Below are 21,581 nucleotides of genomic sequence, written 5' to 3' on the forward strand. Positions count from 1 at the left end.
GTTACCTCTAGATAATGTCCTCCCTCTCTCTCCTTGTTCCACAGCCTTGAACTAGGCTGTTCACATACACATTTTGTGAGACTTGTTTGTTTGCACTCTGGGGAACTGTTTCTTACAGTCGATAATAAGTTCTATTGCTATAGATTAGATTATACACTATTATTACTGCTTGGATCGCAAAGTGAGTAGGGTAAGGTCTTATACTACTAACTCCTCGGGTCCCAATTCAAATCGGGCTGTGGCTAATAATTATTTATTTTGTTACTATCAACCCTTAGGGTTCTGGAGCCTCCTGGCATGCATTCAGCTCCTATAAACTGGGTATCCCCAATTGGGGAAAAATCTGACGGTTGTGTGTGATCTTCAACAAATCACCTCCTTGTACAACCATTGTTTAAAACATTGTGCGTTCTTACAAAGTACTTTATGGGTTGAAACAGTTCATATCATTATTATAATGGGATCACAACTGCCAACTTGCTCTCACTCATGAGGTAACTAAACCTTCAATGAATCCTTTTCATTCATCCTTCAGCGAAATGCAGGGACTAACATTTCATGATTACATATCAGTTTATGGTCCCAGGTTATAACTAACAGCAATGGCCTCGCGGTCTTCTCAGTAAGTACCTCAAGGAGCAATTTTAACTTTCAATCTCATTTCTTTTCGTTTACATTTTCTTCCATGGAATTTTGGGAAACTGTCCACATTTTCAGAACATTCTCTCTATAATTAGAAAATTATCCTATTGTAAATTTTACAATGCAGTTTTCAAAATATTTAAATTCTACACAAATCAATGCACCATTCTAGAGATATCTAATCACAACTGTTGTAGGATACCTTATTAACCTTTCAGAGAAACTGTTCCCATCTTTAAGATTTTCTCTCTATAATTAGAAAGTTATACTCCTGTTGTAAATTTTGCCATCATTTATAAGAACCTCCAAGAGACCAGATTTAATCAGTCGCTATAGCTAATCTTCAGTATAACTAATCACATACAAATGTTAAATCGTAATTTTTATAAATCAATTATTGCTACCTCAAACATTAATAAATTGGTTAATTTGACAACCAATTGTTATAACCTTAGATCTTTATAATGAACAGGCTCAGATGGTATAAACCCTATCATAAGTTTACATTATTCCATATAGATGTTATACCCATAGGAGTTCCAGGAATGGAGTAAAAGAGTTTAAAACAAAATATTATATATGGTTCATGTTTATGTTTATTATTCACAGCTTCTATATACATTAATTTAACTGTAATGTAATTGTTTTTACTTTAAGCACAAACAGTATATAAAGATTGAGTAAAAGTAATTGGTCCTTCTTTTAGTGGATGTGCTGGATTAGTGGCAGCAACAATGGGAACACCAGCTGACGTAGTAAAAACTCGAATAATGAATCAACCTACCGACGCAAATGGAAAGTAAGTATAATTGCAATTATAATAATAATCAAAGAAAAATGTTACAGAGGATTTAGTAATAAGGCTGATAATGTATATTGTCCTGCTTAGCATCCTCAAAGATATAATTTTATGGATTTTTACATCATTGTATTCGTAAAAACTTGTGGTTTATCTTAAAACTCCTAAAGACGTAGTAAATACAATAATTTTAGGTTTTTACTTTTTTTTTTTTTGTTCAATAAACAAAACTTTCTCCATAGTATCAGAAACAATTATTTATTTGCACCAAACTTTATATTTTAATGTTTTCCTTAAAATAAATTAATTTTTTATTATCTCTTCCTAGAAAATATTTATTGAAAAAATTGACAAAAGTTAATTCAATTTTATATTCATTCCTTACTTTTTAAAACAGTAAATATATTTTCGGTTCCTTAATATTCACATTGAAATGAGTTTGGACAGATTAGAGGAATAAGCATTATCATTCCTTATGAACGGCTCAATGGATTTTCATCATAGTAATTAACAAACGGTTTTACAGATAATTACTTTAATTTACAAAATACCTATTAACGCCTTTAAGTGGTGTGACTTAATCTCCACTACTGAGCATAATTTTCGCTTAGAAGGTGAGTAGGGTTATGGCACTCCCTTGCATATTAGAAATGCAGTAACTTGTTAGTGTTTGGTAAAAGTGCAGTAATCACATATCGTTTAATTAGGAAATAAATGACAACTACTGTATTTTTACACTAAAAATTATTCAAGTCCATTGCCGTAAGTATAGTAGGAATATAATCAGATAGTGTTATCTAGATGCGAAAGGATTATGTACCTTTAAGTTTAAATAGATACTTTATTTAATTTATTTAGTTACCAATACTTTATTTTTTTTTAATGTTTACATTTATAAATTACTAGAAAAGTCAATAAGTAAAAATGCAGTAATTAGTTATTTTTTTCAAACTTTTAATTTCTAGTTAGGGCAGGTAAATAATCTTTTATGGACTTTTTATCTAAAATGTACTCAGGTCAGATACTGTGTTTTTCTCTATGAGTGCAGTATAGTGATCGGTCTAAAAATGTTTTTTTAATATCTCATTTAATTTATAAATCTTTTTAGTTAAAAAATGATTTTTAAAAACCCGATCCATCCTAACCTACTGTACCATTTTCAATAAAACTTAACATTAGGGATTTGACAGCCATGAAATAAATATGAGAAGACTCTCAAGACAAAATTTTCCATTCGCAATGAAATTCTAATGAGATGATAATAAAAGAAGAGTGACTGCCAATCTTAAATGACTTTTACTGTTTTCTTACACAAGTGGTATAAACTTTTTATGATTTTATAGTTTACTGTTGGACAATTTTTTTTTTCACTAGTTAGGTCATAAATTTTTCATTAAATCACTTCTCAGGGTCAAAATTCATACTTAAAAAAACCTTTGAAACTGTATAAATTGGATTGTATCTTATATACTTGGCAATAATCATTTATAAATGGTCTACAACAATATTTGTATGTTGTTGCTTGAGATGTGATACATTTGATACAAGTCTATTTGAATTTTGCAATAATCAATACATCGTTCTAGAGATATCTCATCACAACCATCATATTGTAGGATACCAGTATAATCTTTTTTGACTTCAAGAATTCACTCTTGAATGTTACTTCTACTTAGAAACTCCAAGAAATTATTTAATCTTCTTTTCAATTTTATAGAAAGTTAGTTTAATTTTCAGTTAGTCCAATCAGACGAACTTAATTGATGAATTGTACTTATAATAAAAATATTATTTGATGATGGTCCTCTAAAAGAATTTTTACGAAAGATTAGTGAACTAGAAAACTGCAAGAGAATAACAAGTGCAATAAAAATTAACTTATATTTATACTAATGGAATAAATATGTAGTTCAGTTGTTGAATTTATTAAATAAAGCAGATTTTATGATGTTTAAACCTGAAATGATATCTGTTTAACCTATCACTTAACATTTTAGGCTCTTAATCTCAGGGCGGTTTTCTTGGCAATCAGAACAGACATTTTACTACTAATAACATTTAATTAAATTAATATCTCTTTTGCAAATGTATTTAATTCTAGGTAGAACAAAACTAATCACTTTCATAGAATCTTCTTTTGATGATTTTCTCAACAAACTAACACTGTCTGTTGGCAATCTTTCAGTAAACAAACACTAGCGAAACAAAGCATTGGTCCTCTAACAGTTTTTTATTCACTTCCCATCCTCCAAAGTGTGTTGTTTGGCGATCTAAACAAGGAGTCCCTTTTTCTTCTTGGGTGACTCTTCGATGTCTTCTTTTTCAAGATGTCTAGACTAGACAAAAGATGATGAGGACCTCCTCATCCAGGAAACATCCTTCCCGCCCGTGCCTAAGCAACGAAACCTTCAAAAACCAAGTTTTCTTCCTTCCCCTTCTCTAGGAGTTCGTTCTCAACATCGATTGTAGCACTACGGTTTTGAGTTTTTTCTTATGATTTCCTTTATGAATAATTTTCTTTAATACTTATTCTTAACTTCTATTTTTTCTTAAATTTACAGTAACTACAATTATGATGGGAAGTTGAATAAAGTTTTTAAAATATTTGAATCTGCTCAACATGGCCGCTATTCAACGGACTTTTTGCAGGACATGTGCCGCCATCTTGGTTTCTTTTTTTAATAACGTATTTATTTTAGACAACAAAAATTGGTTAGCTTGCTTTTTGGTTCAACAAAACAAATGAGCTATATTTAAATGAGGTGTAGATAGTTGACCGTAGATTACTGATTGGAGATGGTCAGGGGGTGCGGTCAGCAAAGAAAAACATAAATAAACAAAAAAATATTTATTTATGCTGTCGTTTTGACCTGAGTTTCAGGTCTTCATCAGGGAGTCAAGCAGGGAATATTGGCTAAAACTAGAACAGTCTTAACAATATTTTAATTGTTAAGAGTTTTCACCAGATTTATTGACTTATTCAAATTTCTCTTTCAAAATAGGATAAATCCAATTTATTTAAATTATTATTTTACAAATATATCTGATGTGGTTTAAAAAAAACAAAAACCAATTACCTGAATTATATATATTTTTTTAGGTATTTAGGAAACCAAAAAAATATGAATTGTTGTATTTATCTTATCTGTTTTTCATTTCATACCTTATTTATTTACATAAATACTAATACTGATTATTTTTTATTTTATTTTTTATAGTGGCTTGATCTACAAATCATCTGTGGATTGTTTGGTCAAAACAGTTGAAAATGAAGGCCTTTTTGCACTGTATAAAGGGTTCCTTCCCGTTTGGATTAGAATGGCTCCGTGGTCTCTAACGTTTTGGTTATCGTTTGAACAAATTCGGCATACAATAGGTGCCACAGCATTCTAAACAGAAATGTTTTAATTGTTATTGTTAGATAATTTTTTTTTCTTTTAATAGAAATATATTATTTTTTTTCATTTATTTTTTATTTTATTATCAGAGACCTTAGTTGTTATTTTATTAATTAGTTGTATATTATCAAGAAATTTAGTAATCAGTGTATAGAAAAAGATAAAAAGAAGTAAGCTGATATAATATAGCTATGACTATATTTCCGGCAATAGTAAAATATCAGATTTGGTATGTACTTAATGATTAGTATAAAAATCAGGTTGCTGCAGTATGAATTTACCTGAAAATAAATTTTTTTCTAACATTTAGTCTTTTTTAATTATTTTTATTTTACTTTAAAAACTTAATAAAGTATCCTTTATTAAGTTAAACCCTGTTCAATGTTAATAATAATCAACACTTCCATGTATTTGTAAATGTATACTAATTTTTAAATTGAGTAATTGCAAATATAAATAAATAGTAGATTGATTTGCATTTATTAGAATATAGGATTTTTTTTTTTATAAAATACACATGATTTTTAAGTTTTTTTTATGTACTGACAAAATCTAAATAGGATTATTTCAACTATCCAACTTCTGAAAGTTTTTGAGAATCGAGGAAGAAAAGGTAAATAAGAAATTTAATGATTTTTGAAGAGAAAGTTTTTTGTTATAAGTCTGGTAGTACATGATGTCTTGTAAAGAATTCTTTGGAAATACAAATTTTAAGAAAATCTACAGAACATCCAATCCCATTTATTCAATTTTTTTTTTTTAATGAATAACTAGTCCTATGTTGAAAATTTAGTTTGAGGAGTTAAAAAAGATACTCTGGTGGATTAATTGTCAGGGAAAAACTCAATATTAATGTAAAAGGGAAGTAAAGCATGATCGATGCTGATAATAAAAATTTAATAGATTCCGAAACTACAGATTTTTAAATCCAGACAAGTTCATAATACCAATAAAACAGAACATAAAAAACATAGATAAGTTGATTTAAAAAATCTATAAAGCATTGTGGTGTCATGTTCTACTAACACATACAGTCAAGACAGGAAAAGAAAACCAGAAAAACTCCTGAAACTTTATTATAAGTGATCAATAATCACATATTTATTATAAACATAAATTCTAAAAATATTGCATACTTACATATTTTTGGTCTATGTAGCATCCTTAGCTATTTATTGATGGCAGATTTTAATCTGCTTGTCATTAGTATCAGTTTAAATAAAAAAACTCATTAATTACATTACTGTGTGATGTTTTAAGAACTTAGTTTAATGAAGACAAAATTATTCTGCTGGAGGTGTACAACAGAACTGAGACAGCTGTATTTGTTCAGTTATATACAACTGTAAGTGGAAGTCAATTTTGGAGTCTTTGAAGTTACAGTTTTCAGTCGCTGGTGGTAAGGTATATTTTAGGTTCCTTTTATTGTCTCTGTACTAATATGTGGATTTAAATATTTTTCCATAATTTCACAAGGTTGATTTATTCTTTTAAAAATAATTTCATTTGGTTATTTCCCAGAATACATTAATAAATTATGACTTAACTCTAATAGGTTTTTGAATTATAATTTCATTTTATGAAGTGTGAAGTATATGAAATTCCGTTATTTAAGTGGCAGTTGTGGGCATGTTTCTGATGATGTTTTATATAAAGTTTATGAACAACACCTACAATTCTACCCCTGAAAGGCTCAACTTATATAATATATATATTTAGTGATTATTTCCTTTCCAAATTTTCCTTTATTTTAAAAAATATTTACAATGCATCAACGTTTCAGTGTACTCTGTCCTCAGGGTTCTTCTACCAATTTGAAAAACAATGCAACAATAAAAAGTTAAACAAAACAAGAACTGATACAATTGTGGAAGGCTCAGAAAAATAATAAAAGAAAACTATTTATTGTTAACCAGGGTTTTGCCCCACTTTGAAGGGCTAATAAGAATGCTGTTCTGTTACCAACTGAATTTGATTTTGATACCTTTATTGACCGCTACGCGGACTATCTTCCTCCAAAAAATAATAAGGATTTGGACGAAGGTCAACTCTTTTCAGTGTGATAAAGATACTGAAGAGTTAGTGATTTCCCAAAATACTTTAAAAAATTTTATAGTAAAATTTATGGATTTGAGACATTAGGAGCCAGGTAGAGATAGAATATTTTTTGGGTAATTTATAGAAATTTTTAACTAATGTTAAAATTATAATAGTTTAATAGGTTTTTATTATTGTTTCATTGTTTTTAAAATTTGTAGAAGGACGGAGGAGAACACCGATACGATGATGTATTCTAAATATTTTAAAATAAAGGAAATAATGACTAAATATTTATGTTGAATTAATTTTCTTCTAACATGGATATTATAGTTGTTTCAAAAATGGTATCTCAAAAGTTTTAGTTGGATTACACTTCTGGTCTGACTTTTCCGAATATCCACATTGCAATTTACCTTTGGAGGTGTGTATGCTATGCTCCCCTCTTCTGACTACAGCAAATCTCTCTCTAGGCCAAAGATGGAGATATATCTGTAAACCTAATCTTACCTTGGTCAGCTTTTTTCTGAATCATGAATAAAATTTTTCATTTTGTGGTTCTCTTCTGTGAAACCTTTTTACAATCAACAGCCAAAGTTATGAGGAATTTATCCATTTCAAAGAGGTATTCACTGGGAAGATGTGTATAAGTGTTAAGTAAAAAATTAATGTTTTGAAAAAGTAGTCTCTATTCTATTTAAACACTTGAGATGTTTAATTTATAGATGATTTTTATAAAAACCACTGAGAGGTAAAAGTTTAGAAACTTCATAGAAAACTACTTAATCTGATTCAAAAGCGTGTTTTCATTTCTTTATTCAGAATAAATCACTTATTAAACCGGAAATACCATGTGAAAGAATTATCTGTTTGGCATTATGGTTTTAATTTTTTAATAAAAAAACAAGTATAAAAAAAATCAACCTTGTACTCACCTATGGCTGTGTGAGTTGGTCCTTAACCAAGGAGATCCCTAGAAGAAGAATTTCTAGAAAGATCCCTGCCGAGATTTAAAAGAGAGATTCCACAGTGTATATATTCAGAGGTATATTCGATAAACATCTCAAAATCAGAGAAGAAGATATAAATTAAGGCACTATTTAATGACCAGGATGTTGCAAAGATGGAAAATAATGCGATACCACAGAAATTTATGAATGAACCTCTATATAGAAACAGATGAATGAGATGAGCATTTTCTTCTGGAAAGTTAACTACTTTGTGTCACTAATTGAAAGGCAGCAAGTAACAGAAAAACTGGTGACTTAGACTGCATCAGGCCTCAAATGATTGGATTGTAGCACTGCTTAATAATATTGAATTTAAAGAACATCAAGATAATTACAAATTTAAATTTTTGAATTGGAAGAAGATAGTTGACTATGTGAAGTAGATTGTAAGAAGATAGTCCGGGTGGGGGTCAATAAAGGTACCAAAATGGTAAAAGAAAACTAGGTAGTGTTAATCAATGTTTCGCCCCACTTTGCCAGTTGTCTGTTGTATTACAGTCTGACAGCCCTGACGAAGTGGGGCTAAACGTTGGTTAACAATAAATAGTTTTCTTTTACTATTTTGATACCTTTATTGACCACCACCTGGACTATCTTCCTACAATTTAAATTTTTGTACATAGTTATGTCAAAATAGATATCTCGTTAGTTTCTGGTTAAGAAAGTAAATTACTCTTTTGGTCTCGAAAATTTGACTGTCTATGTCCATTGCTAAAGGGCTTTAATTCCTTTATTTCAAAGTCATGACATTTTAAAATTTTTTGTGGAGAAGTGCATGTTAGGAAAGGTTTCACTGTATTATACTACAAAATTCACTCAATAGGATAGTTAAAATTTATTTCTTTTTATAGTTTCCAATTTTATGTTCTCAACAAACATTGTTCACACTCAGATCAATTCATGATGTAATTATATGAAAAGAGTATCATGAAAAAATTTATTTTAATTTTAAACAAAAATGCTAAAATTTTAAATGAAAACAAAGAAATTGCCAGTTGTTATTTTCATTCAATATTACTAAATGATGAAGGGTAAATTTCTAAGCAACAATTTCAGTGAAAAGTAAGATCTTTTGTTTTATAGATGAAAACCTGTTGAAAAAGACATAGCCAAATGCTACTATCAGATATTTCTGTCATTAAGAGGGTGTCTTCCTTGACGTTGCAGTTTAAAGATTAAAATTTAAGAACAAAGTTTTGCTGTTTGAATCATGAAATTTTAATATATAACAAAAAATATGACTATCTTCCATAAAGTTATTCCTCACTTGGATTGTTTCTCTTGAGCCCTTCATTTCTCCAGTTCGAAATTGACTTGTAGAATTTGTTTTTCATGGTTACAGAGTGCCTATTTAATTCGAGTAGAGTGTATGCCACCAGTGCTATGACTAGACCTGGGTAAGGCTTGGGATTAAAGATCGAATTGGGGATTTAGAGCCCCTTATTTATATGCCTAGTACATGTGGCTGTGACCGAGAAGCGGTCTTAATTTGTCTGCTTGAGATAGAATTGTATTGGAATTAAAAATTCTTTTCATCAAGATCACTTGGAAAGGGTGTTCAAAACTAAGTTAATTGCCTAAGACAAGCCTCCAAATATGACTAAAGACTCCTTGGAAGATAAAATTGGCAAATATATTAGCTTCAAAAGATCCTTGGTATGGAGGGAGAAATGTGTTTCGAAGGATGAGCAGTTTTCTCTCAATATCAAGATAGCTTTGTTAGAAAGACATCTCTAAAATCAATGTTTCAGTGGAAGGTAAGACAAAGTTATCAGGTAAATTTTAGGATTTCCATATTTCCTTTTGCTAAAGGAATAGTTTTTATTGGGAATGTTGTGGTTTAATATTTTGTTAAATAAGGTAAAATTTGTTTTATCGTGCAATAACTAATAATATCACTGTAATAGAAATATAGTCAGTTATACAATATATGCTTATTAATGTATTGTAAATGACAGTTTTTGTTCAAGTAAAATGCTAAAGTTTATTGTAGTAATACACTGATTTTGGTTTTAAAGATTCATAAGGACTTTTTCAGAAGTTTGGTCTATTGAAGTTTCATATAAACGCAATTAGGATAATTAAGGATTGGCTGCAAATTTAATCCTTATTTGAAAAATCAAAATTAAGGTTGTTAGGAATCACTGCCATCAGCTTTTAAAAAACAACTTATTGGTAGATCTGCTTATATCTACTAAGAAATATTATAAGTGAACAAATTTGTTTATTCTCCTGTATTAAAAAAATATTAACAGGTCACTCCTCAAATATGTGACATGTCTTAGTTAACAACATAAAACCTGTATGTAAACCTCATTTATTGTTAATATTATTCAAATAAGATAATACAAACTGCATTGCAGAATCTCTGTAGAATATTACTTAAGCAAAAATAATTGTATAAGTATGTTAGAGAATCATTAATATGTACTTCCTTAGAACATACTTATTTTAATTTAACTAAAATATGTTTGCAATGTTTCTATTCTAAAATTTTCTTTTTGTGATATAGGTATAAGTATTCCTATTTTAATCCCTTTCCTATTAGAGTTTTCATTAAGTTTTATTGGTTTATAGTAGTTGAATATTCAAAGGAAAAGAAAAAAAAAATCAGGGTGATAAATATTCATGATGCACTGCCAAATGTTTAGCTGTTTTTATATTCAAAATGCCTATTATCTCAAATTATTAAATTTAAAACCAAAAATATTTTATTTTCAATATTATAGAAATTGTATATTTTCAAGCTGTTGCTGCCCAATACTTTAAATGTTGGTGTTATAATAATGAGAAGGGAAATATTTTTTTTAATCACATGAAATTTTTTTAGATATATATTCTTCTAATATATATATTACGTAATTTCTGCAAAAGAATTGACATTGTTGAAAATCTAACCCATAATTATTATAGCTATAACTGTTTTTTGAATGATTTTAGTTTTCTGTTAAAATAGTAATAAAAATTAATTACGTATTGAAATTGTAATAACTTACTTTTAGAATAAGTCATAGATGATTGTTGTGCTTTAATAATGTTGTACCATGTTGATATTTCTAATAAAGGCATAGTGACAAATAAATGTTTTTTGTGTATATTCCCATTTTAGCATTTTTTGATGAAAAATTACATTTTTATTATTATATTGACTAAACTATTTTGAAATTAATATTAATTTTTTTCAAAATATTTTTCCAATGCCAAATTTATAAAATTTATTTTATTTTTTTAAATAAGATAATGACAACATAATAATTCATGATTATTGTTCTTTACTAGTTTTATTACATGATATTTCTTAAAAAAGAATAGTTACAGATCTGATAGATAAATGGTTTTTGTTTTAGTTCCCATTTGTATAATCAAATTTATTAGTTTTTTTAATTAATGAAAATTGATATTTTTTATTGTTATAATTATGTTGCCAAAACTGTAATGATTTTTTTTTTTTCAAAAATATTTTTCCAATGCCAAATTTATAAAATTTCATTTTTTTTAAAGACAAATAATGAATTTTCAGTCCACTATCAATGTTAAATAAGAAAATTTAATAACATTGAAAACATTTTTTTCTTGAGTATGATATTAAAGTCAATTTCATTGTTATTATTTAAACAAATGATTTTTGAGAAAAGAGTTCTTATAATGAGCTTTGTTGTGTTATGTTAATAATTAATTACTTTTTTTTAAAAAAGTGGTGAAAATAATTATACTGAAAACGAAGTAGTAACTAAACTAATTAACAGAATGGCAGCTGACTAAAACTTCGTTCTGAATTGATTTTCTGCCGAGTATTTAATAATTAAAAATGGTGATGAGAAAAGTTTAAAGAATATTATTAAATTATGAGACTTGTTGATTTTTATAATGTGTATTAGTAGCACTTTTATCGTGGAATAAAATGAAATGTGTTCGAGCCTCGTGGGCATGTTTAAAGATTTTTTCCTAATTCCTTTAATAAAGGCCTTAAATTGAATGTATGGAACATTCTTGAAGCTGTAATGAAATTTGTGAGTTAAAAGGCTATTGAAAAAAATATTCATATATGGGAAGAAAAGTCGAGGACGAAGTTGTAAAAGAAATAGGAATTATGCTGGTGGAAGTTTTTATCCTGGGAACGGCAGTGGCGAGGAGCCTTTCTATAGGAAAGGGGGTACGAGGTCATTTATTTTCCCCCACTCTAAGCTATTCATGAAACGCAGCTGCCGTTAGGGAGCTAGTTAGGGAGGTTACAGACAACACATCAATAATCTTCCTATAGGTTCCTTCAAATAGTAATGTTTTCGTGTAGTTAAAGTTATACTTTTTACATTTAATATCAAACTTTAAAAATAAAAACGCCCATTTTAAAGATAGAGCGCTCTAGTGGTGTTGTGGAACACTTCAGTTATCACAATGGCTTCCTCCATAAAAGACACAGCTACTTTCTTCGCTGCGGGTTCAGCAAAACAATTCGAACATGTATTAAGTTTATATCCACAAGCACTTAGGCTGAAGGCTGAAAGGAAGAACAAGAAACCTGAGGAACTTATTAAACTGGACAACTGGTGAGTAGGAATGGGTTAATTTGAGTTTTAGTGGCGAGGTAGGATGTCATTGAACCTTGCTTTGTGACTACCACTGCAGGGAGCTAACTGCCAATCTTACAATTGCATGATCCCTACAGCGGTGGCAGTCATTAAATACCGAACATGTCACGTGGGGTCCAATGTCTGCCTCAAATCTAATAAGTTGATGAGCTTGTTATAAAGGTTCTATTTACAGATTTCCTTGGTAGCGTCATATCCAACATCGATGACGTGAGCCTCGAATGTTATTCATTTTTTAAAAGGCTCATTCCTCCGTTTTAAACGGTATTCTTTTAACTTTCCCCTTCATTCAATGATTAAAGGAGTTAATAGACTTATAGACTTGAATAAAATTGGAAAATTATATTGTTGAATAATTCGTTTCGTAATGTAAAACTTGTACTACTTTCAGCTTTCCCATTTCAGCAAACCAAAATGGAGTCTGACAAAGACTGATCATATAACTTTTTTAAATAATATTAATAGGCTTTGTAACTTTTCAATTTCCCTTTTATTAATTTCTTTGAACTTTATAGTACATTTAATAAATTTTTGGAAGTTGTTATTTTCTACCTTCTTTATAAAATTCAAGTCTGTTGAAGACTGAAGTTATTGATGCATGACTGTTTGATATATTTTGTTTTTTTCTCTTCATTAATTCGACAATTTAAAGTTATTGATCCCTGAGAAGTCTAATTATTTTTTATGTTTTTAGTATATCAAATTTACATTTCTTTACACACTTTAAATAGACCGAGTAATTTAATATTAATATCTGTTGTCACTTGTTTGGATAATTTGTGAATAGCTTTCTTTAAAAAAATGTGGTAACATTGTTTTTACATTGTAGGTATCAAAATGAATTACCTAAGAAAATCAAATCAAGAGGAAAGGATGCACATTTAAATCACGAAGAACTTGTTCAACTTATGAAATGGAAGCAGACAGTAAGCAATATTCATTTTATTTCTGTAATTTTATTCCTATACTATTTATTTATTATTACAATTAACATTTTTTTTTTTTTTTAATAGCGAGGCAAATTCTTCCCCCAACTCAGTTATTTAGTTAAAGTAAATACTCCTAGAGCAGTCATGGCTGAAACCAAAAAAGCTTTCCGCAAGCTACCTAATTTGGAACAAGCGATAACTGCATTAAGCAACCTGAAGGGTGTTGGTACAACTATGGCTTCTGGTAAGAAATTTAATTATGTTAAAAGATAGTTTTTATTTATATCCTGTTATAACTGTTTCTTTCAATTTTATGATTTACCACCATCTTATTTTAAAATTAATTTTGTTATAATCGATGATGGATGTTTCTGAAAGTAAAAATAAATTTTTTTTACAGCATTATTAGCAGCAGCTGCTCCTGAAATGGCACCTTTTATGGCTGATGAATGTTTAATGGCTATACCAGAAATAGAAGGAATAGATTATACCACTAAGGAATATTTGAATTTTGTCTCCCACATTAATGCTACAGCAGAGAGGTTAAATAGTGAAAGTGAGTTATTATAATGTTTATATATTTATTAAAAAGATTTTTAGTTCGGATCAATCAAATGATTTAATATTAAGTAAAGTTCAATGAAATTCAAACAATAAGAATTATCAGACATTGTTATATTTGAAAATTACAAATTTTATTTTTTATTGTTTAGATAACAATGGTTCGTGCTGGTCACCACATCGAGTAGAACTTGCTCTATGGACACATTATGTAGCTAGCGAGTTGCAGCCAGAACTTCTAGACTCTATACCAAATGGTACAACACCAACCCATAGCAATGGAAACGAGAAAGCAACCCCCCATGAGTCTGAATCATCTAATGCTGCCAGTTCCGTATGTATCATTAACATATTTTTATACTTTCAGTGTTCCTATTTATAATATAACATATATTCTGGGCTAAAGATAACTGGAATCTTGTTATGGTGTGTATTGATCACATATATGTGACCATCTCTGTCACAAGGACTTCGCCGAGTAAATATTTTGACATGGCTTAGTGAAAATGAATTTATGAAGACATATTGATCCTGTAAATGTCTTTCACTGTTTGTTGATGATTATCATATGTTTCTTCTATTTTTAAAATGATCTAAAAAATCTCATTTCAGAGAGAATAAATTAAATCTCTACATTATGAATTCTTATTTGTATGTGTTATATTATATGTCCATATTGGCTCAGTTCAATTTTTATTATTCTCTTGGAAGTAAAAAATTAGCAATATATACTTTTTCCGTGTAATCAATTCTGTGAAGGTAGGGCAAATTGGGAATACAATTTTAATTATACTTTTATAGCTTAGATTGTAATTTTTGTAAATTTAAAGTATTGAAATTGCAGAGTTCAGACAGTTTTTTTCTGGATTATTCTAAATATGGATTAAACATGTTAAACCTATATTTAGGGGAAAATATGGATGGGTTATTATTTATAAAGAAAATATTTGAAATGCAAAAATGCTCCAAGTTCATGTCCCATTACTCTATAGCCATTTCAATAAATTGAAATATTAAAAAAATATAAAATCCATATTTATGGGAAAATGTGTTATTGATTGGAAAGGGATTATAATTTATGTATATGATTTAAAGTGAACTGAATAAAGCATCTCACTAAATCTGATATTCTTTAATTCCAGAAATATCTATGTATTGACCCTGTCTCCTATTTATCATTAATATACATTTTTTTCTTTATTGTTATCAGGATGTACTGGATGGCTCGGATGGAGAAAGTTCGTTGGATGCCAACGGTAAGGGCGTTGCAACTGATGATACCTCTATGTCCTTACCTGACGACTCGGCCAACGAGGACAGCAAAGGTTCAGATGAACCACCTGCCAAAAAACCAAAACCGGATTCCAAGTGACCTAATAATGCATTTTTTTGAAGAATGTATTACAGTTAATCCCTCTCAACCTCAGATTAGCCTGTCTACTTTTGTGTTTACTTACTACCCATTAGCTGACAGATACTGGTAAAACCTATTTATTATGTGTTTTCTTATTAAGGTGGGGGCGAAAACTTTTCAAGGGTTGCATTATTTGTTCGTTTTTACACTTTTCCATTTCTTTTCTATTTAAACTTTATGATAAAAAACACAGTTGTAGTTAATAAAGTATTTCCTCAAATCTTGTATAGCATTATTACTAGTGAAACCTGTAAGGTAGAGGTTTGAAACACTGTAAGTTTCTAAATATTACTGATACCTCTTGCTGTTATATATTTTTTCTTTTGTTACTGTTCAGGGAACACTCCCGGAATGTCTTTAATTCATTTAGCTGTAAATTTATGAATAATTAAAGGTATTGGGCCATAAGATGCTAACCTCAATCAGTTGTCAATATAACTTCTTAGGAATACTCCACATAAGTGTATAGAATAACTAGCCAAAATGTATGATAATACATAATTCACTTAGTGGTTTTACTCCTTATTGTCTGTATTTGTAGCTCCTTACATAAACTTCAACATAAGATTCTGTTCTCTGAAGCCCAATTTGTATTTCATAACAAATTTTATTCTTTCTTTGTCTATGCAGTATAAATAACAGCTATTAGCTATTTAATTAGTTGAAACTTTTTTTAGCCATTTGCATTTGTTTACAATGTCATTTAACTCAATTTATACTTATTTATTCTTGTTCCGAGTACAAATGAGACGCAGATCCGGATTGGGCTTGGGAGAAGAAATAAACATGACTTTATTTGCTGAAAGTTTATTAATGAACATATTATTGATCTCATGCATGAATTCCAGTCTCACATGATATGGCAGTTTTCTTAGTTTAATTACCAATCATTTCCCATAAAAGTGAGATTCACCTTTTTTAATGTTAGCTTTAATTTACTTGTTACACTAACACTTTACTGATCTGCAATATAATTTTAAGAAATATAAAGAGAACACAAAAAGAACTTTGTTCATTTTTCCTTCAGCAAGTTCCAGTTTAAGTTCATTATCATCCCTTTCCTATATTATATAAAAGAAAGATTCCAGATTTTGAGTTATCTGAAAACCTGTGGTTCAAATACAAATAATTGTTTTTTCCTTGTACCTTTTTCCAAAATGGGCCGGTAATTCCTTTAAATCTATTCCTTCAAGTTGATATAATTAACGACAGAGTAAACAAGGTAAAAGGAGTGCTTATTCTAGGCTCTAGTGAGGTAAAAAAAAATCAGATAGCTCAATTTCTGATTCAGATGACCTCATGTCATCTTCTAATAGAGTATAGCACCTATTGGCCCAGTATCTTAAATTATTTCATGAAATTACAGTTAATTGAATCAAGGATGTTCAGAGGGCGTTCCCTTAACATTTTCTAGGGTTCAGTGTGTATTTATTTATTTTTTGTATTATTTTATGTACCCATAAACTTTGTTCCCACCTTTTTCTGTAGCCTGCCTGAACAGAAATTGTAAAATGTACAGTGTACCATAGTGAAAGATCACAATTTTTATATTTATATATATATAATGTGGATTATTCATTGCCAGAGTACTTAAAAACCTGAAACTGTTTTCAGTTGTTGAGTGGGTTAGATAATAGGTTGTTTCGCATATAGTTATTTTTTACCGCACATATTAGTTTTTTGAAAAATATATGAGCATCACTTTATTGCTCGTTATGAAATTTAAAAAAAAAAATATTTAGAATAGCATTTTTGTGTATGTATGAGGGAATATGAATGATTTGATTATGTGTGTTCAGAATGAAAATTTTAGTGAGATTATCTGGTTATATATATTTTAATTACAAGAATTCATTGTACATTCCATTTCATTGCATTGTAACAGTTACAAGTTTTGCTATTCAAAAGTCAACTTGGATATAATGAAATTCTCACATGTGTTATGTGGTTTATCTGATTCATACTTTTATTTATTTGTCTGCATTTATTGTCTTTTAGCACTTGACTTTTGAATGTATTTAATTTGTCCTGAAACTGTTAGGACGTAAATAAATACAGGCTTGTAAATACCTGGTGTTGTTAAAATATCCCAGCCTATTATATTGAAACTCATTCAGACCAACAGTTAAAGGAAATGTGTTCTTTTTTTTTTTTCTTTTTTATATGTAAATGTATATAAGAGCAATATAAAAAAATTAAAAAAAAAAATGGATTTAAATGTTATTCAAAAACGCTAACAGACTTGTCTTTTTGGCGGCAAAGTTTAAATTATATTTTACTTTATGCAAAAACTTGTATATTTATTGATGAATTTAATTATATTTACACTTTGTTACACACAAATTAATTGTTTTAACTTATTCAATCGTATTGTCTTTAGTTTTTCTTTCTTTTTTTTTTTTTTTACTTTATATTGTTTCCCATTTGGGAAAATGTAGTTTTTAAGTAAAAACAGTCTTGGTACTTATTTTTAAAATAATTATAATATAGAGGATTTGAAAATTTCTGGGATATGGAATGAAATTAAATGTTAATTGAAATTCCTATTCTCAAGATGTTTATTTCTTTTTTTTCTGAATCAAATATTTATAATTTTCCTATTTGACTGAACTGATAAGTTTGGGGTTCTCCCCCCCTCACAATCTTTCACTTTATTGTATATTAATAATTATTAGTACATGCCAATTGCCTTTATATAGTTAGCAAACTTTATTAAGATAAGATTGTATTTACACAAATTCGTACCTCTGTCAATAATACACAGAATAAAATAAGTTAAAAAATAATAAAAATGGCTATTTTATTTACCCTTGAATATATTTATTACTCATAAAATGATTAATTTAAAGCTTAAAGAAGCTTTATCATTTTTTTTTTCTTTAAAGACATTAAAAGATCACTTGTGGAAAATGAACCCCTCCAGTTGAGGTGTAGAGTAGTTGTTGTTACCTGATCCGCCAGAGGGCGTGAGAGAGGTTCTTGGAAATAGAACGCGTGCTATGTCTGCCAGTAGAAACTTCCTCGTATAGGTTTCTTTCCTAAGGCGGTTCACGTCGGTCGTTATTAATGGTTTCAGTTCGCAAAATTTTTTAACTCTTCCAAGAGTTTAATTTAAATTTTTAATTAGTTTCCTATTAAATACCAATATCATCGAACTCAGTTGTGATAGCGGGGACTCAATAACCTTATACTACCAATTCATTCAAGGACGATTTGCAGCATTTAAATTTCTGTTTATAAATTGTTAAATAGATTTGTTATAATGGAAGCCACAGCAAAACATGATTTTAATGCAACTGCCGAAGATGAATTGAGTTTCAGGAAAAGTCAAGTATTGAAGGTGAGGAATCTATGATTCATATTCAAATTGATTCACTTAATGATATAGTTGTCATCAATAAACTATATGTACGTTAATGTACATGTATCCATATATCATTTCAATTCTACTGACCTTCTATTAATATGTGAATAGATTCTTAATATGGAAGATGACATGAATTGGTACAGAGCAGAATTAGATGGAAGAGAAGGCCTTATCCCTAGTAATTACATTGAAATGAAAAATCATGAGTATGTAATGTTTTAATCATATTTGCTATTTGTAATTAATCTATAGAGAAAGTTTTAGTGTTAACAAATGGCTTCAATTAAATCTCATTAGTTGATTTATCAGATAGACAATCACTTCTTTATTGTGTTGATTAGTTGTATGTATAGTTTTTTTAACAAGTACATTTTTGGTAAGATTTCAAACTTATCATGTATCATATTTCAGCAGTCAGTTTTGTTCTAATTATGAGTGTTCTGTAAAAAGCATTTTTTAAATATCTGTCAGTATTTTAATTGGTAGTGAATATAGGTTTATGTTAGATTAGAGAAACCTTTAAAATTTCATCCATTATTCATTTACTGAAGTGTCAAAAAACTTTTGTATGTTTTTCTTTGTGATACTATACTGTTTTATCTGTATATTCTTATGTAATTCATTAACCATTGAAAATTGAAGGTTACTTTTTTCTTTCTTTGTTGCTATGAAAGCCAGGGATTTCATGGTTTAATACTCTTTTCATGATACAAAGTCAAATATTTATATATTGTTATTTTACCTCTGAATATTATCTTTTCAGTTGGTATTACGGTAGAATAACAAGAGCTGATGCTGAAAAGTTATTAATGAACAAATATGAAGGTGCTTTCCTTATACGAATCAGCGAAAGCTCTCCTGGCGATTTTTCCCTATCAGTCAAGTAGGTAGATTATTTTATATTAAATTCTTCATCCATGGTATTTATTCGTTTTCTATGTTTTATTTCTATTAAATAAGTTATTAAATTGTAATCAAAACATTCTACTTGTTGTTTCTATCAGAATATTGATAAGGAATAGAATGATTTTATATTACTAGTGTTCGTAGCTTTTGTCAAACGAACAGTAATATTTTTTGCTCAGCAGATAAAATTGTGTTTTATTACGCTATGAGAAGAAGGAAGGAAGTACTATTTATGTAATATATTTTGGTTTCTAATTAGCTAATAATTCATATCTCCAGTCTTTTATTAATAATATTTGAGGATACATAAAACAAATAAAAACATAATTAAAACTAGAACTTATGAATGAAAAACACTTCCTTGTTTAAACTATTTATTTTATATCATTAATAAATGATAACGTTTCAGGGTTGCCACCCCATCTTCAGGTATCTAGAACAAATTCTCAAATACATACCATCCATACAACTATTACATTTATTTCCTTATTTAGAATGTCTTTTTTTTTTTTTTTCATTATTTAAAGAAATTTTATATTTTTGTTAATAATATGTTATTGTTAGCAATACAAGACTAATAAGGAGAAAACACTTTGTAATTATAAATAGATGTTTAATCAGTTAATTTAAAAAAAAAAAAATTAATTAGGAATTGTGATATATTGTAATTGTTGTATGCATGGTATGTATTTGAGAATTTGTTTTAAATACCTAAAGATGGGGTGACAACCCCGAAACATTGTTATCGTTTATTAATGATATAAAATAAATAGTTTAAACATAGAAGAGAGTTTTTCATTCATAAGTTCTAATTTCTTCTTAACTCTTGTATATATAGTTTTGTGGGTCTTGAGGTTCAATCCATATAAATATAGGTTATAAATATAACTTGAGTAGGAAGATTAAATTTAATATTAATATATATATATGTATTTGTGGGTCTTGAGAATCAGTCAATAATAAGTATGTATATACTTATATTAAAACATGAAATCATTAAAATTAAATATGGTTTTCTTAATTTTTAATATTTTGAAATTCCATTCAAAGGGGTTGATTAATTCATCTCTTGAATGATGGAAATATAGCTATTCATTACGGTGTATCCACTACAAAACGTTCTTAATTATTTTACTTTTAGGAGACAACATTTAAAAATTATCAGTAGAAGTGTCTGTAAGGAAAACCTTCACGGTATAATGATTATGTTATCATTCAGGACATTTAGGGATGGTTATTCAAATTATAATAATCTTCCTAATCTTAAAAGGAGGAAAGTAGCTCCTGTGGACCTGCGAGAAAAGGAAAGCTCTTATCTCTGTAGACCGGGGGTTTGAGTCCAGCTAAGGTACATTATTATTTATTCAGCTATATCAGCCAACCTGGGTTGTTATACATGTGCCCTGGGTCGGGAGGATCTCCTGGAGCCCACTGGATACACTTTAATTGGAGAAAACCTTACAGTTGTGTGCAAATCTGACCATATCACCTCCTTGCCAAGTAGTGAACCCAAGACACTTTATTGGTATAGGTTCCTTTCTTTTTAATTTTCCAATCTCCGACAACTTCACAAATATAAAACTACAAATTTTAAAAAAAATTGACCTCAGGAAAAAAAAGTATACTTCCTCTATCTTGTTAATATTAATATCCTTCACTACAATGATGTAGTCCATAACTAAACCATATTTAAAATATATTGGATCAGTTATCAAAATTGACATAGAAATGCCCTTTGAAAATTATGGATTTTTCTGATAAATATGCAAGAAACTATTTAACAACAAATTATTGAAATCCTTAACAAATTAAATATAGGTTATAAATATAACTTTATTAGGAAGATTAAATTTAATATTAATATGTATATGTATTTGTGGGTCCTGAGGATCAGACAATAATAAATCATTTTTTTTAGGACAAATATTT

At 28.7% G+C, this 21,581-nt stretch overlaps 3 protein-coding genes across 7 annotated transcripts in view; all 3 read left to right on the plus strand.

Moving 5' to 3' along the window:
* Ucp4A (Uncoupling protein 4A) overlaps positions 1-4,909 on the plus strand; it is a 60,631-nt gene extending 55,722 nt beyond the window's left edge. For all 3 annotated transcript variants that reach the window (XM_014423355.2, XM_014423354.3, XM_014423357.3), the window contains 2 exons: positions 1,349-1,441; positions 4,660-4,909. In XM_014423355.2, coding sequence (XP_014278841.1) covers positions 1,349-1,441; positions 4,660-4,834 — 268 coding nt within the window. In that variant the 3' untranslated portion in view covers positions 4,835-4,909. The remainder of the gene's footprint in view (positions 1-1,348; positions 1,442-4,659) is intronic.
* Positions 4,910-12,082: 7,173 nt separating this feature from the next.
* On the plus strand, positions 12,083-17,448 carry Amun (protein amun). The gene is made up of 6 exons (XM_014423363.3): positions 12,083-12,433; positions 13,305-13,401; positions 13,489-13,648; positions 13,805-13,960; positions 14,118-14,299; positions 15,176-17,448. Exons 1-6 carry the CDS (start codon positions 12,282-12,284, stop codon positions 15,335-15,337), a joined length of 909 nt encoding a protein of 302 aa, XP_014278849.1. The 5' UTR covers positions 12,083-12,281; the 3' UTR covers positions 15,338-17,448.
* Positions 17,449-18,344: 896 nt separating this feature from the next.
* drk (growth factor receptor-bound protein 2 drk) overlaps positions 18,345-21,581 on the plus strand; it is a 21,384-nt gene continuing 18,147 nt past the window's right edge. For all 3 annotated transcript variants that reach the window (XR_010843886.1, XR_010843887.1, XM_014423362.2), the window contains exons 1-3: positions 18,345-18,719; positions 18,855-18,952; positions 19,510-19,629. Coding sequence is in view for 1 of the 3 variants with exons in the window: in XM_014423362.2 (XP_014278848.1) it covers positions 18,642-18,719; positions 18,855-18,952; positions 19,510-19,629 (296 nt within the window). In the remaining 2 variants the exon portion in view is untranslated. The remainder of the gene's footprint in view (positions 18,720-18,854; positions 18,953-19,509; positions 19,630-21,581) is intronic.

Source organism: Halyomorpha halys, unplaced genomic scaffold (assembly GCF_000696795.3).
Source record: "Halyomorpha halys isolate HHAL.00 unplaced genomic scaffold, Hhal_1.1 Scaffold417.1, whole genome shotgun sequence".
NCBI lineage: Eukaryota > Metazoa > Arthropoda > Insecta > Hemiptera > Pentatomidae > Halyomorpha > Halyomorpha halys.

Excerpts from the sequence above, each read along its gene's own strand:
- Amun (XM_014423363.3), top strand. The coding sequence starts at position 12,282 with ATGGCTTCCTCCATAAAAGACACAGCTACTTTCTTCGCTGCGGGTTCA. Across the intron at positions 13,402-13,488 it reads TTATGAAATGGAAGCAGACA|CGAGGCAAATTCTTCCCCCA; the intron begins GTAAGCAATATT and ends TTTTTTTAATAG. Across the intron at positions 14,300-15,175 it reads CATCTAATGCTGCCAGTTCC|GATGTACTGGATGGCTCGGA; the intron begins GTATGTATCATT and ends TATTGTTATCAG.